General features: G+C 42.0%; 1 protein-coding gene across 2 annotated transcripts in view; it reads right to left on the bottom strand.

The window, feature by feature from the left end:
• The window catches only part of ZNF235 (zinc finger protein 235), a 37,575-nt gene extending 20,656 nt beyond the window's left edge, over positions 1 to 16,919 (bottom strand). The window contains exons 1-3 of one of the 2 annotated variants that reach the window (XM_019819428.3): positions 16,323 to 16,919; positions 13,146 to 13,272; positions 12,085 to 12,180 (exon numbers count right to left, since the gene is read on the bottom strand). In XM_019819428.3, coding sequence (XP_019674987.3) covers positions 12,085 to 12,180; positions 13,146 to 13,272; positions 16,323 to 16,337 — 238 coding nt within the window. In that variant the 5' untranslated portion in view covers positions 16,338 to 16,919. The remainder of the gene's footprint in view (positions 1 to 12,084; positions 12,181 to 13,145; positions 13,273 to 16,322) is intronic. The other variant, XM_019819427.3, reaches the window with a different exon arrangement.
• Positions 16,920 to 17,335: the final 416 nt, after the last annotated feature.

Raw genomic sequence — 17,335 nt, 5'->3', positions numbered from 1 at the left:
TTCTCTCTCTGCTCCTCCCCCACTCGCGCTTTGTCTCATTCTGTTTCTCAAAAATAAATAAAATGTAAAAAAATTTAAAAAAATGAAAATAAAAATAAAAATGTATTTATAGACTTAAATATGCGCCAGTGGAAAAAAAATGAATAAAAAGTAACACACATATGCCAACCACAAGATCCAACCATTCCATGTGTTATTCTTGCCTAAGGAAAATGAAGGTGTATGCTAATACACACACATATATAAGAATATTCAGCATCTTCACTCGTAATAGCCCAAAGCTGGACAAATCCGTCAGCAGGTGAATGAATAAACAAATCGTAGTATATTCACACTGGAATACTACTTAGCAATAAAAAGGAATGAACTATGGATAGATGCAACACGGGTGAATCTCAACCTATACTGAGTAAAATAAGACAGCCAAGGGAAAGAAAAAACACCATATGATTTAAAAAAAGTTTTAGGGGCCCCTGGGTGGCTCAGTTGGTTAAGGGTCTGACTTTGGCTCCGATCACAATCTCACGGTTCGTCAGTTCGAGCCCCGCATCGGGCTCTGTGCTGACAGCTCAGAGCCTGGAGCCTGCTTCAGATTCTGGGCCTCCCTCTCTCTTTGCCCCTCCCCTGCTTGCACTCTGTGTCTGTCTCTCTGTGTCTCAAAATTAAGCATTAAAAATTTTTTTTTAATTAAAAAAAAGTCCTGTAGAGTGACAGAAAGTAGACCAGTAGTTGCTTGGGGACGGGTGTGGGACATGAAGAAGGGGAGAGAGGGAGAGATTACAAGTGGGCATGAGAACTGTGCACAACTTTTAAAGATTTCTTTTGCATTAGAGTGCTTCCCAAACTAACCCCCCTTCCAGATCTGGCAAGAAAAAGCCAAAACTGTTCAGGGCTGGGGAACAGGAAGTTTAGGGTGGAAATCCTGGAAGCCAGAAAGCCACAGAAGTAAGATTAATCTAAGTTTTTCCCAAATCCCTGGCTCACCATTAATGGCACAGGGTAAGATTTGTGAGTTTGATTCTCTGTTGACTCAGTGCTATTACTTAACCCAAACACAGTTTGAAGTGTCAAAGGTCACAACCCAAGGTCGGAAACACCACTGGAAATTTAGGGGAGAAAAACCAAAGGTAAGGGATCCACAGAGGGTCCGTCCCTAACTAGGACTATAAACCCTACCCACATCTTTGGCAGATCTCTTGACTATGCAGACGTAGCAAAGACCCCAGGGCCTGGACTAAAAAAGCAGCAGCCAGAAGTCATGAGAGGCATTACAGCAAAAACACCAAAAATTATTTAATCTGCCCAAAATATTACAGAAAACGACAAACAGATGAGCAAAGAGAGAAGATCCAAAGGCACGATGATGAATGTAAACACACCCGTATTAATAACTACACTGTGTGTGAATGTACTACCCCAAAATCGGAAGGCAGATGTTGGCATTTAACATAAAAAGAAAAGATCCAACTATACACTGTCAACAAGACACCTATTCTAAATACGCATCGTTAAAAAAAATAAAAGACATACAAATATATCATGCAAAGCCTAAGAAAGATTGAGTGGCTAAACTAGTATCCGATAAAAAGAGACTCTACGAAATAGAAGTGGATGGAGGTAGAGTGTATTATACTAAGTGAAATAAATCAGAAAAAGACAACTACTGTATGACTTCCCTCACATGTGGAATTTTAAGAAGCATAACAGATGAACAAAGGGGAAGGAAAAAAAAAGAGGGAAGCAAACCGTAAGAGACTCTCACCTCTAGAGAGCAAGCAAACTGAGGGTTGCTGGAGGGGAGGTGGGCAAAGGGATGCCTTAGATGGGTGATGGGTATGAAGGAGGGCACTTGTGATCAGCACTGGGTGTTGCATGTGTTGTATGTAAATGAGGATCCACTAAATTCTACACCTGAAATGAATATTACACTTGATGCTAATTAACTGGAATTTGAATACAAACTGGAAACAAAAACAAACAGAACACTATTAAAGACAGAGAGAGCCATAATAAAAGGGTCAATATGGCAAAATGATGTAAAAATTACAAACGCATATGTATCTAACAAAGGCTACAAAACACAAGAAGCAAAAACAGAAACTGAGAGATGGACAAAACTACAGAGTTAGAGATTTTAACACACCTCTCTTAGTTGGTGAAACAATTCGACCATAAAAAAAAAAAATCAGTGAAACAATACAGACTCTGAACCCTTAAAATTAACCATTTTAACTAAAATGAAACTTATAGATCATCACTGCACCCAACTATAGAACACACATTTTTTTTCTCCAAATACCCATGCAAAATCCATCAAAATAACTGTATCCAGGGGTTATGAAAAAAGTTTCAAAAGACTGGAATACCGAAGAGTATGTTCTCTGACCAGAGTGGAATTAAATTCAAAACCAGTAACAATAAAGCTGGAGGTATCACAATCCCACAAGATACACTACAAAGCTATAGTAATCAAAATAGTGTGGTAGTGGCACAAAGACACATAGATCAAAGGAACAGAAGAGAGAGCCCAGGAAGAAACCCCTGCTTATATGGTTAATTAATCTTTGACAAAGGAGGCAAAAATATACAACGGGGGAAAGACAGTCTTTCTTTTATTTAAAGTTTATTTACTTTGAGAGAGAGATCTTGTGTGCACGTGCAAGAAGGGGAAGGGCAGAGAGAGAGAGAGAGAGAGAGAGAGAGAGAGAGAGAGAGAACTCACGACTGTGAGATCATGACCTGAGCCAAAATCAAGAGTCGGACACTTAACTGACTGAGCCACCCAGATGCCCCAAGACAGTCTCTTTAATAACTGGTGCTGGGAAAACTGGACCACTTTCTTATATTACACACAAAAATAAAGTCAAAATGGATTAAAGACCTAAGTGTGAGATCTGAAATCCTAAAAATCCTAGAAGAGAGCACAGGTAGTAATCTCTTCAACACTGGCCTTAGAAACATTTTTCTACATCTATCTCTTCAGGCAAAGAAAACAGAAGCACAAATAAACTACTGGAGTTACACTAAAATAAAAAGCTTTTGCACACCAAAGGAAACCATCAGTGAAATAAAAAGGCAACCTCCTTAACAAAAGAAGACATTTGCAAATGATATATCTGAGAAGAGATTACTATCCAAAACATATAAACAACTTACATATAACTTAACACTAAAAAAAACAAATAACCCAATTCAAAAGCCGGCAAAAGACCTGAATAGACATTTTTCCAAAGAAGACATATAAATGGCCAAGAGACATGAAAAGACACCCAACATCACTTACCATCAGGAAAATGCCAATCAAAACCAGAATGAGATATCACATCCTATCTGTGAGAATGGCTAGTATCAAAAAGATGAATAATAAGCATTGATGAGGATGTGGAGAAAAAGGAACCACTGCCTACTGCTGGTAGGAATGTAAATTGGTGCAGCCACTGTGGAAAACCATATGAGGGTTCCTCAAAAAATCAAAAATAGAATTACCATATGGAGCGCCTGCATCCAATTTCGGCTTGGGTCATGATCTCGTGGTTCATGGGGTCCAGCCCTGCGTCGGGCTCTGTGCTGCCAGCTCGGAGCCTGGAGCCCGCTTCAGATTCTGTGTCTCCCTCTCTCTCTCTCTGCCCCTCCCCTGCTCTTGCTCTGTCTCTCTCTCTCAAAAATAAATCAACATTTAAAAAAATTAAAAAAAAAATAGAATTACCATATAATCTAGTAATTCCACTACTGGATATTTACCAAAAGAAAACAAAACACCAATTCAAAAAGATACACGCACCCCTATATTTACTGCAGCATCATTTACAACAGGCAAGACATGGAAGCAGCCCAAGTGTCCATCAACAGGATGAAGAAGATGTGGGGGGTGTGTGTGTGTGTGTGTCCATACACACACACAGACATACATACACACGATGGAATAGTAGTCATAAAAGAGAGTGAGATCTTGCCATTTGCAACAACATGGATAGACCTAGGAGGTATTATGCTGAGTGAACTAAGTCAGAGAAATAACTCGATTTCACTTATAGGTGGAATCTAACAGTCAAAACATGCAAACAAAATGGAAACAGGCCCATAAATACAGGGAACTAGTGGTTGCTGGAGGGGCGTGAGGGATGGGCAAAACAGGTGAAGGGGAGTGGGAAGTGTAGGATCCCGACTTCGGAATGGGTGACTTACAGGGATGAAAGGTACAGCAATGGCATCGTAACAGTGCTGTATGGTGACAGGTGGCAGACATTGCATACGGTCGTCTACTCTCTATGCTGCACACCTGAAACGAATGTATCATCGTATGCCAACTAGATGTCAATAAAAAGACTAGATTGAAACCACAGTGAAGACATCCAGAAAAGTCCTAATAATACGAAAATTAAATACACTCTAAGCAACCCACACGTCAAACAGGGAATTGCATGGGAAATTAGAAAACACTTTGAAACACTGATGAAGGAACATTATATCACCATTTCTGGCGTGCAGTTAAATAGCACTCAGAGATACTTTTATAGCTTTAAACGTTTACATTAGGAAACAAGAAAGGTCTAAAATCAAACACCTAAGGTTCCATCTCAAGAAGCCGTGAAAAGAGTAGGAAAGAAGAGTAAAAATCAAATAAATAGAAACAAACAATAGGGAAAACTCAGTATCAGTCATGAAAGGTAGGATATTACTACAGATCTTAGAGGCATTAAAATAAGGGGATATATTCAACAACTTAGATAAGATGTACTAATTCCCTGAAACATACAAATAACCAAATCTGTAGCAAGAAAAGCAAAAAATCTAAGGAGTTCAGGGATTTAATTCATAAAAACATTCTCACAATAAGACCAGACGACTTCACCAGTGGATTCCGCTTGGCACTCAGGAAAGGAGTAATACCAGTCCTACACGAACCCTTCCAGAAAACAGAAGAGGAAGGTATACCTGAATGTCACTTGTGTAAGGCCAGTATTACCTCGACATCAAAACCAGACAAAGATATCAAGTCCCAAGAACGTTACAAATCAAAATCCCCCCTAACAAAAGTACAAATATCCTTAATAAAGAACAGATCTTGTTTGTTTCTACAAACATAATAAAAAGAATAGTAGTACATCATGAATAGGTGGGGTTAATCCCAGCGTTAAAGACAAGACGACAGGCCCCGAATGGAGTTGCATATGCTAAGCCTCATGCCCCCAAACCAAGACTTAGTATAATTTTTGGCTCACCCAGAAATGCAATCTTAAACCAATCGGGAATCCCCTGATCTGCTCTAGTTAGGTAGCCTGCCATCCCCTAAAGGGAAAGTAACCTTGCAAATGACCAACCTGCTTTTGTGCCTCACAGAACTTCCTTGTCCGTGTTCCGTTCTGCCTGTAAGTCTTTTACTTTATATAGCTCCTGAGGGAGCTTTTCTATCTGCTCTCATGAATGCTGCCTGATTCAGGAATCACTGAATAAAGCCAGTAAGATCTTTAAAATTTAGTCAGCCGAATTTTGGGTTTTAATAGAAGGAACGCAAGGTTCTTTTAACATGTGAAATCGCCAATGCATTTTATCGTATTTACAACATACAAGAGAAAATGTAACGATCACCTCAGTATTTTACGAAAGATGTATATGCGTATACTATTACCCATTCATGATAAAAACTCTGAAACTCAGACGGGAACTCAACCGAAAAAGAAAACCTACAGCTGACGACGCCATTATCAGTGCTGAAAGACTGACGCTGTTCACCTGCCTTGAGGCAAGCAAGCAAACAAAAAAAAACCAAAGGCATTCAGATTGGAAAGAAGAAAGAATATACATTTGTACATCATGATCTTCCACACAGAAAATCTTTAGGAATGTGCAATAATGCCTCTAGAATATACCAATATGGGAAGACTGCAGGCTACAAGGTTGATGTCAAAAATTAACTGTATTCCTAGGAGATAGAAGCAAACAACTGAGAAATGAAATATATAGTGTCAAAAAAATAAAAACACTTCTGAAAAATTAAAGATATATATAAAACCTATCCACTGAATGCTATAAAATGTGATATTGTGATTTATAATAAATACATATTTTGGTCTTCAGTTCCTGGCCCGCAGATCCCCACCCAAATCCTTGGAATTTCCTAAGAGAAAAGAACAATGGGAGCATCTTTGTTATAATATTTGGTCTCTTTTCCTAAGCTCCTGAAATCCTTCCATTTCCATAAAGGTGAAATGGGTGTCCTATACTTCCTAACAAACCTCTTTCAACCACATCTGAGTTTAGGTTAATGAGATGACTTTTGGAACTCCTCTAAGGATGGGAGGCTGGTTGCCATGAAAGCCAGCCTTGATTACAGGGTTGGAATTTTTAGTCCCACCTCCTGACCTCTGGGGGAAGGGAGAGGGCCAGAAAGCTGAACCAATCACTAACAGCCAATGACCTAATCGATCATGCCTAACTAATGAGGCCTCCATAAAAACCCAAAAGGAGGGGGTTTGGGGAACTTTCAGGTAGGTGGATATGTGGAGATGCAGGGAGAGTGGTGAGCCCAGAGAGTGCCTGGAAGTTCCACACCCCTCCCCACATATTTTGCCCTACACGTCCCTTCCATGTGGCTGTTTAGTTATATCCCCTTGTAATAAACTGATAATCTAGTAAGTAAACGGTATCTCTGAGTTCTGTGAGCCACTAAAGCAAATTAATTGAACCCAAGGTTGGGGGTGAGGGAACCTCTGAATCACAGTTAACAATCTGGCCTTATCACTGGCCTCTGAAAGAGGGTGAAGGGTGAGGGGTGGGGATCTTATAGAACTGAGCCCTTAACCTGTAGGATCTGACGCTGTATCCAGACAGATGGTGTCAGAATTGAGGTGAAATGTACGACACCCAGCTGGAATCTTGACTGATTGCTTAGTATGGCAATAACCTCCACTTACTAGAACTGGTATCAGAATTATAGAATTGAGACATGTCCCTACAAAAAAAGAAAAAAAAAAAGTCAACTAAACACACACACAAAATGTAATAATGAAGGAAAAGAGGGCCAAAAAAGCTTTATGATATACCTGAAACAAATATAAAAACAAATAACAAAATGGCAAAAGTCCTTCCCTATCAATAATCACTTTAAATGTAAATGGATTAAATTCCCCAATCAAAAGGCATAAATTGGAGGAATGGATTAAACAAAACAAAATGATCCAGCTATAAGCTGTCTACAAGAGACTTTATATCTAAGACCACACATAGCTTGAAAGTGACATGGCAGGGGTGCCTGGTGGCTTGGTCGGCTGAGCGTCCAACTTTGGCTCCCATCACGATCTCATAGTTCATGAGTTTGAGCTTCGCATCGGGCTTGCTGCTGTCAGCGCAGAGCCCGCTATGGATCCTCTGCTCCCCCAACCATGCCTTTCCCCCACTCACACCCTCTCTCAAAAATAAATAAACATTAAAAAAGAAGAAGAAGAAAAACAGAAAGTGACAGGACAGAAAGATATCCCATGCAAAAGAGAGCTGGATAGCTATAACTGATGTCAGACAAAAAGGAGTTTTAAGTCAAAAACTTGTAAGAAACAATCTGTACTGATAAAAGAGTCAATGCATCAAGAAGATATAAAAATTACAAATGGATATATACTAAACATCAGAATACCAAATATATGAGGCAAATATAGACGAATTGAAGGGATAAATAGCTATCGATAGTAACAGAAGGAACATTCAATATCCTGCTTTCAGTAATGGATAGAACTAGACAAAAGATCAAGGAAATAGAGAACTTAACACTACAAGCCAACTGGACCTAACATACACAGGAAATGCCACCCAACAACAGCATAATATACATTTTTCTCAAGTCGTTCTCCAGGGCAGACCATATGGGAAGCCATAAAACAAGTCTTTAACAAATTTTTTTTAAAAGATTGAATGAAATCATACAACAAATTTTTCTAATCGCAATGGACTGAAGCTAGAAATCAAAAGCAGGAAATCTTGGAAAATTGACGAATATGTGGAACTCAAAACATACTTATCAATAACCAATGAATCAAAGAAAAACAATCACAAATAAAATTAGAAAATATCTGGAGACACATGAAAATGAAAATCCAGGGTACCAAAACTTAGGGGAAGCAGTGAAAGCATTGCAAAGAAGAAAATTTTTATCTGTAAATACTTGCATCAAAAAAGAGATCCAACAATTCCACTTCTGGATATATAGCCAAAGGAAACAAAATCACGGTTCAAAAGAGATATTTACACCCCCACGTTCACTGCATTATTTACAATAGCTGAGACATGGAAATCATCCAAGTGTTCGTAACTAACAAACAGATAATGAAAATGTCACTCACACACACACACACACACACACGCAGGAATATGATTCAGCCATAAAAAAGAAGAAAATGTGTAACAACATGGATGGACTCTGCAGGCATTATGCTAAGTGGAATAAGTCAGACACAGAAAGACAAATACCCTATGATCTCATTTATGTGTGGAATCTAAAAATATCAAATTTACAGAAACAGAGATCAGATTTATGGTCGTGAGAGTTGGGGGTGGGGTGCGTGATGGAAATTGGGAAGAAAGATGTAAAATTATTTATGTTCATAGATAATATGATCTTATATGTAGAAAGCCTGAAAGATTCCACATAAGAATTGTTAAAATAAATGAATTCAGCAGGATACAAAGCCACACACAAAAACCAGTTGCATTTCTACACACAAAGAGTGAACAATCAGAAAAGGAAATCGAGAAAAACAAATCAAAGCCACAATGAGATACCACCTCACACCTGTCACAATGGCTAACGTTAACAACTCAGACAACAACAGATGTTGGTGAGGATGCGGAGAAAGAGGATCTCTTTTGCACTGCTGGTGGGAATGCAAGCTGGTGCAGCCACTCTGGAAAATAGTATGGAGGTTCCTCAAAAGATTAAAAATACAACGACCCTATGACCCAGCAACTGCACTACTAGGTATTTATCCACGGGATACAGGTGTGCTGTTTCAAAGGGGCACACGCACCCCAATGTTTATAGCAGCACTATTGACAATAGCCAAAGTATGGAAAGAGCCCAAATGTCCATCGATGGATGAATGGATAAAGAAGATGTGGTATGTGTATATATGCGTGTATGTATATATAATATATATAATATAATATAATATAATATAATATAACATAATATAACATAATATAATACAATATAATATAATATAATATACATATGCATACATATGTATATATGAAGTATTACTTAACAATCAAAAAGAATGAAATTTTGCCATGTGCAACTACGTGGATCGAACTAGAGGGTATTATGCTAAGTGAAATTAGTCAGAGAAAGACAAAAATCATATGACTTCACTCCTATGAGGACTTTAAGAGACAAAACAGATGAACATAAGGGAAAGGAAACAAAAATAGTATAAAAACAGGGAGGGGGACAAAACAGAAGAGACTCATAAATGTGGAGAACAAACTGAGGGTTGCTGGAGGGGCAGGGGGTGGGAGGATGGGCTAAATGGGCGAGGGCATTAAGAAGGACACTTTTTGGGATGAACACTGGGTGTTATATGTAGGGGATGAATGCCTGGATTCTACTCCTGAAATCCTATGGTAACTAACCTGGATGTAAATAAAAAAAAAAAAAAAATCCATATACAATAGCACCAAAAAGAATAAAACTTGGGAATTAACTGAACCAAGGAGGTGAAAGACATGTACACTGAAAAGTACAAAACATTGATAAATTAAAAACATTAAAAAAATGGAATGACAGCCCATGTTCCTGAATTGGAAGGTTTACTATTGTTAAGATATCAGTGCTACGTGGTCAAAGGACCTACAGGTTCAAAGCAATCTCTATCAAAATCCCAAGAGTACAGAAACAGAAAAACCCATCCTAAATTCACATGGAATCTCAAGGGACCCTCAGTGGCCAAAACAACCTTTAAAAAACAAAAAAAAGTTGGAGGTAGTCACTTCCTGATTTCAAAACTTACTATAAAGCTGCTGTAGTCAAAACAGTGTGGTACTGGCATAAAGACATACAGACCGAGGGAATAGTCTACAAGGCCCCAAAATGAACCATTGCATACACAGTCAAGTGGTTTTTGACAAGGGTGCCAAGACCACTGAATGGGAAAAGGACAGTCTTTTCAATAAATGGTGCTGGAAATATTGGCTATTTACACGCAAAAGCATGAAGTCAGATCTTTCCTTACACCATATTCACAAATTACCTCAAAATGCATCAAAAAGCAAAACATAGGAGCAAAAACTATAAAACTCCTAGGAGAAAGAATACGCCAAAAGCTTTGTGATGCTGGATTTGACAATGATTTCTTGGCTAGGACACCAAAGGCACAGGGAATAAAACACACAGACAAATTTGAAAATTTCATGGAAATGAAAAACTCTTGTGCATCAGAAGACACTGTCAAGAGAGTAAAAAGGCCACATGCAAAATGAGAAAATACTTGCAAATCATATATCTGAAACAGGATTGGTCTTCAGAACACAGAGAACTCCTAAAACTCAAAGGAAAACAAACAATCGGACTCAAAAATGGACAAAAGACTTGCACAGATATTTCTCCAAAGAAGAAACACAAATGGCTACTAAGCACATGAAAAGATGATCAATATCACTAATTATCAGAGAACCGCAAATCAAAACGAGGTACCGCTTTGCACCCATTAGGGTGGCTATTAAGGGGAAAAAAAAAAAAAACAACCCACAGAACACAAGTGTTGGTGAGGATGAAGAAAACTGGAACCCTTGTGTATTGCTGGTGGGAACATAAAATAGTGCAGCTATCGTGAAAAACGGTATGGCAGTTCCTCAAAAATTAAAAACAGAATTACCAGGGGCACCTAGGTGGCTTAGTCGGGTAAGCATCTGACTCTTGATTCAGCACAGGTCATGATCTCATGGTCGTGAGATAGAGCCTCCCTGGGGTTCCGTGCTGGGCATGGAACCTGCTTAAGATTCTCTCTCTCCCCCTCCCTGTCGCTCTGCCCTCCCCAACTTGCTGGCAGTCTCTCTCTCTCTCTCTCTCTCCCCCTCCCTTCCTCTCCCAAGGGAAAAAAAAATAGAATTGCTAACACGATCCAACACTTCTGTTCTGGGTATACACACAAAAAATGGAAAGCAAGGACTTGAACAGATATTTGTACATCCATGTTCAGAGCAGCATTTTTCACCATAACCAAACGGTACAAACCCAAATGTCCATCAACGGATGACGAAAATGTGAGAGGTGTACACGACGCGACGTTACTCAGCCATAAAAAAGGAGGAAATTCTGACATGCGTTACAACACAATCAACCTTGAAGACGTTATGCTAAGTGAAATAAACCAGGTGCAAGTGGCAAATGTCGCATGACTCCGCTTCCATGAGGTACGTGAAATAGTCAAATCCACAGAGACGGAAAGGAGAACAGTGGTCGCCAGGAAGTGGGGTAAGAGAAGAACAGGGGGCGCTGTTTACGGTGCAGGGTTCCAGTGTGGGATGATGGAAACGTTCTGGAGGTGGACAGCACGGAGGGTTGTGCAACAGTGTGGATGTACCTAAGGCCCAAGTAAGTCTGGTGGTATAGTGCTTACGCGCAAACGAAGGCAAGTCAGGGACACGGCGAGGGCCGGGAGATGGCATTTGAAGCGGTGGTCGGATAAGGCCTTGGACAGAAGGACTTCGGACAGACAGGAGCGAGCGAGAAAGCAAGAGCGGTCAGACGTGTACCGGCTGGCAGCGTTCCGGCCGGAGGAGAGAGCGGGAAAGGTCCTAATGCAGAAGCACCTGAGTGCCGTGAGGCTGGCAGACAGAGGGAGGGGGACGTGACGGGAGAAAAACGTAGAATGAGTGGTGAGGCTGGGGGGAGGAGCCCATACCACAGGACCTTCCAGGCCCCTGGAACACGCTGGGTTTTATTCTGTAAAAGGAGAAGCCCGGGGAGGGACTGAAGCAGGTGTGACGCAGCGGGACTGAGGCTTTCAAGGGGCCTCTCTGGCTGCTGCACGACGCAGGACGCAGGCAGATCGAGGGGACCGTCCCCTGCCAGGACCCGAGCCGCGCCATTCTCACCCGAGTGCCTACCCCTTTGGGTGTGGATCTCCTTCACGCAAAGCTTTTCCTCTCTCTCCAACTGGGATATCACATCTGGTTTGGAGGATGAATGCCCTGTGGAAAGAGGAGACGCGAGTGAAAACACGAAGGGCGCGAGGACTGAAAACCGTGGGTTCCCCTCCCATAACGTGAGGCTCTGCCCCTCCCCGCAGCAGTGGTTACCAAACACTTTTCCGTCACGACCCACGGTGAGCAGAACGCTTGGCGTCATGAGAAATCTATTCTTACCACACAAATTACCGAAATAAATGACCAAACGAACGGTTTCTTTTTTTTTATTATTTTTTTTTAATTTTTTTTTTCAACGTTTATTTATTTTTGGGACAGAGAGAGACAGAGCATGAACGGGGGAGGGGCAGAGAGAGAGGGAGACACAGAATCGGGAACAGGCTCCAGGCTCTGAGCCATCAGCCCAGAGCCCGACGCGGGGCTCGAACTCACAGACCGCGACATCGTGACCTGGCTGAAGTCAGACGCTTAACCGACTGCGCCACCCAGGCGCCCCCCAAACGAACGGTTTCTAACCACTGTCTGTTTTCCTCACATCCTTCCCTGTTGACACCCCTCAATGTAAACAGCTGAACTTAACACGTCAAGGTGAACCCCTGCTAAGGAGCTCTGTCCTGTAAGTATTCTAGATTAGAAGATAGTGCCATTTACGAACGTCCTGACCCACCAGTGGCTCATGATTTACAAGTTTAAAAAAGATGCCTGAAATATGGAGCCAGGTGAAGACAAGCTTAACTGTTCATTTACAGTTCATTTATACGAGACCATGTCTGCCTCGGAACAAAGACTAGAAACATCTCGTCTCCATGTTCTAAAGGGACTGGGAAACCCTGGTCTCTGAGGAGCCCTGAAGCCTTAAACTAGTGGGCGGAGGCCAGGGATGTCACTCAGCATCCCAATAGGCACAGGACGGCCCTCACAACAAAGAAATATCTGCCCCCGATGCCAACAGTGCCAAGGTGAAGAAACCCTGCTCGAGGGGATGAGTGACAGAAAGGTCTTGCGCTCACCCACAGAGACTAGGTTCCGGAAGTTCTCCAGCATCACTTCTCGGTACAGCTTCCTCTGGGTGGGGTCCAGCAGCCCCAGCTCCTCCTCCGTGAAGACCACAGCCACGTCCTTGAACGTCACCGCCTCCTACAACACCAAGCACACGTAACCTTGAGCTCGCACCCCATGGCCACTGGGAGCGGGGCAGCACGGGGGAAGCCGGTCCCGATTCTGAGGGAACCGAGCAACTCTTCTCATAGTTTCTCCTCTTCCCCTTCCACAGTCTTACCAAACACGCTAGGGCCGTGCAGGGGAGGGGAAGGAGAGGGAAGGAGAAAAACACCTCGTATACAGGTAGCATCGTGCCCTTTATACAGTTTTTATACAGATCTCAGCCAACTGTCCTGTTACTTCCCTAGGATAAGTTCCAGGAAGTGGCACTTGCACTCTTGAAAAATACGCACCTTGATTTTGTTAATATAATGGCCATTTTCCCCATTAACTCTTCCCGTAAAAGATTACAAGTATTCTGGATTCTCTACACTCTGGCCCAAACTGGGGGCACCTGGCTGCCTCCGTTGATAGAGCTTTGGGACTTTTGATCTCAGGGCTGTGAGTCTGAGCCCCACGTATGGTGTAGAGATTACTTAAAAATAAAATCTTCAAAACGAAACAACCAGAACGTAGTCTTTTTTTTTTTTTAATTTTTTTTTTTTCAACATTTATTTATTTTTGGGACAGAGAGAGACAGAGCATGAACGGGGGAGGGGCAGAGAGAGAGGGAGACACAGAATCGGAAACAGGCTCCAGGCTCTGAGCCATCAGCCCAGAGCCTGATGCGGGGCTCGAACTCCCAGACCTCGAGATCGTGACCTGGCTGAAGTCGGACGCTTAACCGACTGCGCCACCAAGGCGCCCCAAGAACGTAGTCTTTTTGACACAGTGTGGCAACTACGCTCAAATAATAATAAAAGATCATCTTTCCATTTTTTTTCACATATTACCTGTTCATTTCCTTTGTTCATAATCCTACCAGAGTATCTTATGCATGAGTAAAATTCCTACTGAGAATATCAAGCCTTTTTTCTAGCATGTATAAATTCTTAGCCACCACCCCCCCCCCCAACTCCTGTTTCCTATTTGTGTCATAACTTTTTCTGCGTGGAAATAAAAACTCTAGCTGGAGTTCTGAGCACCTGTGTACTAAACGACTTGACATGTCTGACACAGAAGAGACAGGCACTAAGGAATTAGGTGACGACAGTGTTATGTTTGGAGACCCCCATCCACCAGATCTGCCAGCACACATGTAGCCTGGCCTGAGGTCCCCGAACAGAGATGTCTCTTTTCTTCTGGGTCTTTCCATTTACCCTAATCGGACACCTGAAACTCCCGACTTAGGCAATGGGAACTTTAGGGTCAGCTGGGAACCGAGTGGATTTCAGGAGGTATCTTAAGGTTCACAAACCTGTTTCTTCATGTGAAAATGCAGAGAAGACCAGGTATATCCTCACACAGCTGTTCCACAGAGTAAATGCCTGGCAAATCCCTAGTGCTCAAGATTTTTAAAAATAAGTATGTGCTGGGGTGCCTGGGTGGCGCAGTCGGTTAAGCGTCCGACTTCAGCCAGGTCACGATCTCGCAGTCCGGGAGTTCAAGCCCCGTGTCGGGCTCTGGGCTGACGGCTCAGAGCCTGGAGCCTGTTTCCGATTCTGTGTCTCCCTCTCTCTCTGCCCCTTCCCTGTTCATGCTCTGTCTCTCTCTGTCCCAAAAATAAATAAACGTTGAAAAAAAAATTAAAAAAAAAAATAAGTATGTGCTGGTGCGCCTGGGTGGCTCAGTCAGTTAAGCATCTGACTTCGGCTCAGGTCATGATCTCACAGCTTGTGGGTTCGAGCCCCACATCGGGCTCTGTGCTGACAGCTGGGAGCCTGGAGCCTGGAGCCTGCTTCGGATTCTGTGTCTCCCTCTCTCTCTGCCCCTCCCTGCTCAAACTCTGTCTCTCTCTCTCTCAAAAAATAAACATGAAAAAAAAATTAAAAAAAAATGTGCTTCTTCAAAACATACTAACGCATCAACGAATAAAACAAATATTTAACTATATAATACACACATGATTTAACTTAGAATGAAAAAAAAGGAATCTCCCCTTTAAGAAGTATTTAAATTTATTTACTTATTCATTTTTAAGTAACCTGTACACCCAATGTGGGGCTTGAACTCACAACCCCAAGATCAAGAGTCACACGCTCTACCCTGAGCCAGCCAGGCGCTCTCAGAATCTAGCTCTTGCTGTTTGAAAACTAAAATTATTTTCTGAGTTCAGTCTCTGGCAGACTCCGCTGCTCCAAGACATACTGTAGACATTCTTATCACAATGAATGAGGCACCACATGTGAGAAAACAATCGAGCCCCTAGAACTTTCAAGAGAAAAAAAAAAAAAGACTGACTTCTCAGAATTTCTGTATGGGGTGAAAGGTTATATGTAAGCAAATTGTTATTGTAAACATCTCTAAAATGGCAAAATCCATGTGGGTTTTATATGGAGACTGGGGTAAAACAGCAGGTAAATTACAGAAAATAACGTGACCCTTTACACTGTAGGTAATTATCAAGTTGCATTTTAAAAATCCAAAATGGGGGCCACCTGGGTGGCTCAGTGGGTTGAGACTCTTGATCTCAGCTCAGGTTATTATCTCACTGTTCGTGGGACTGAGCCCTGCGTCAGGCTCTGCACTGACAGCTCAGCCCCGGCTTGGGGTTCTCTCTCCTTCTCTCTCTCTGCCCCTCTCCCGCTCACTCACACTCTTTCTCTTTCTCTCTCATGATAACGAAATACACATTAAAAGAAATAAAATATTAAAAATCCAAAATGCTACTTAAACTGTGATTACAAGTCCAGACACGTAAACACAAATGGGAAAGAATAGGGCACAATTAAAACTGTTCATTTGTAAACATGTTTAGAACGTGCAAGTTTTTTTTTTTTTTAAGTTTTTTAAATATCAATTTTCACGCTGTTATTTGGCAATAAACAAAAAACAAGAGACTGGGACACAACAATTATTCAAGTGCCTGGGGTTCTTGCCAAGTAGGAGGGTAAATGCTTCCACCCTTCCCAAGTAGGGGGTTAATGCGTCCACACTTTGTGAAACGAGAGGTCATTTTAAGGAACAGAAAGGCAAAACCAACTTACCTGGAATTTGGTCATTTTTTTCTCCTTTTCCTTTTGGGGAAGGGCAGAGTTCTGGGAAGGCAAAGCTGTGGATGGGAAAGCCGTCGTGAGAGAGCCGTCAGTCCACACGGCACTTGTGGGAACCCCAAGAGGTGCCCCTGTAGACCAGGGGCTGGATTCCAGCTTCCTCTGGGCTCCCCCAGACAGCTGCCTGAGCTCAGGAACAGTCCCTCACCTAAGTGCTTCTGGTAGCTTCCAGAGTATTCCTGAGCCTGGGTCTCAGAGGAAATGAGAAGCAGGCAGGCAGTATAACTTAACAGGGCCAAGGTGCATGGGTTCAAGCTCTGCATTTCTACTTACTACTTTCTACTCACCACCAGTGTAAACCCTGAGCAAATTATTAATCGTTCTGTGCCTCAATCCAGTCACCTGTAAATGGGTATAATAATAATGCGGGTATTCCCCATTCCCTAAGGTGTCAGACAGGCAGATGCTTTTATGCTTCCCGAAACTTCCCTTGCAAATGTGCTTTCTAGAAAATAAATCTTTTCAGAAACCCACAATTCAGAGATGAAGGCTCCAGGTGGCAAGTCACTGATACCCTAGGAAAGTCTAATTATTATTATTATTTTTTAACGTTTAATTTATTTTTGAGAGAGGCACACACAGAGAATCTGAAGCAGGCTCCAGGCTCTGGGCTGCCAGCACGGAGCCTGACTCGGGGCTTGAACTCACCAACGGTGAGATCACGACCGAGCCCAAGTTGCAGGCTCAACCGACTGAGCCACCCAGGAGCCCCCAGGAAAGTCTAATTCTGACTGGTTGCCCACAGATAATCTGTTCTGCTGCTAATGAAAAACTGCCACGATTTCCCCCCAATGACACCATTTTAATAGGTGTAATTACTTGAGCATGTTATTAAGCTCAACAAAGTTTCCTCTCCCATATGCATGAAGGCAATGACTGATTGAAACCGCAGACTAAGAAATCCTGCTGCATCTTAAATGAACAACACGCAGCTATTACACGTTCTC

This window comes from Felis catus, chromosome E2, assembly GCF_018350175.1.
Source record: "Felis catus isolate Fca126 chromosome E2, F.catus_Fca126_mat1.0, whole genome shotgun sequence".
NCBI lineage: Eukaryota > Metazoa > Chordata > Mammalia > Carnivora > Felidae > Felis > Felis catus.
Note: the sequence above shows the minus strand (reverse complement) of the source record. Positions and strands in the feature narration are given on the sequence as shown.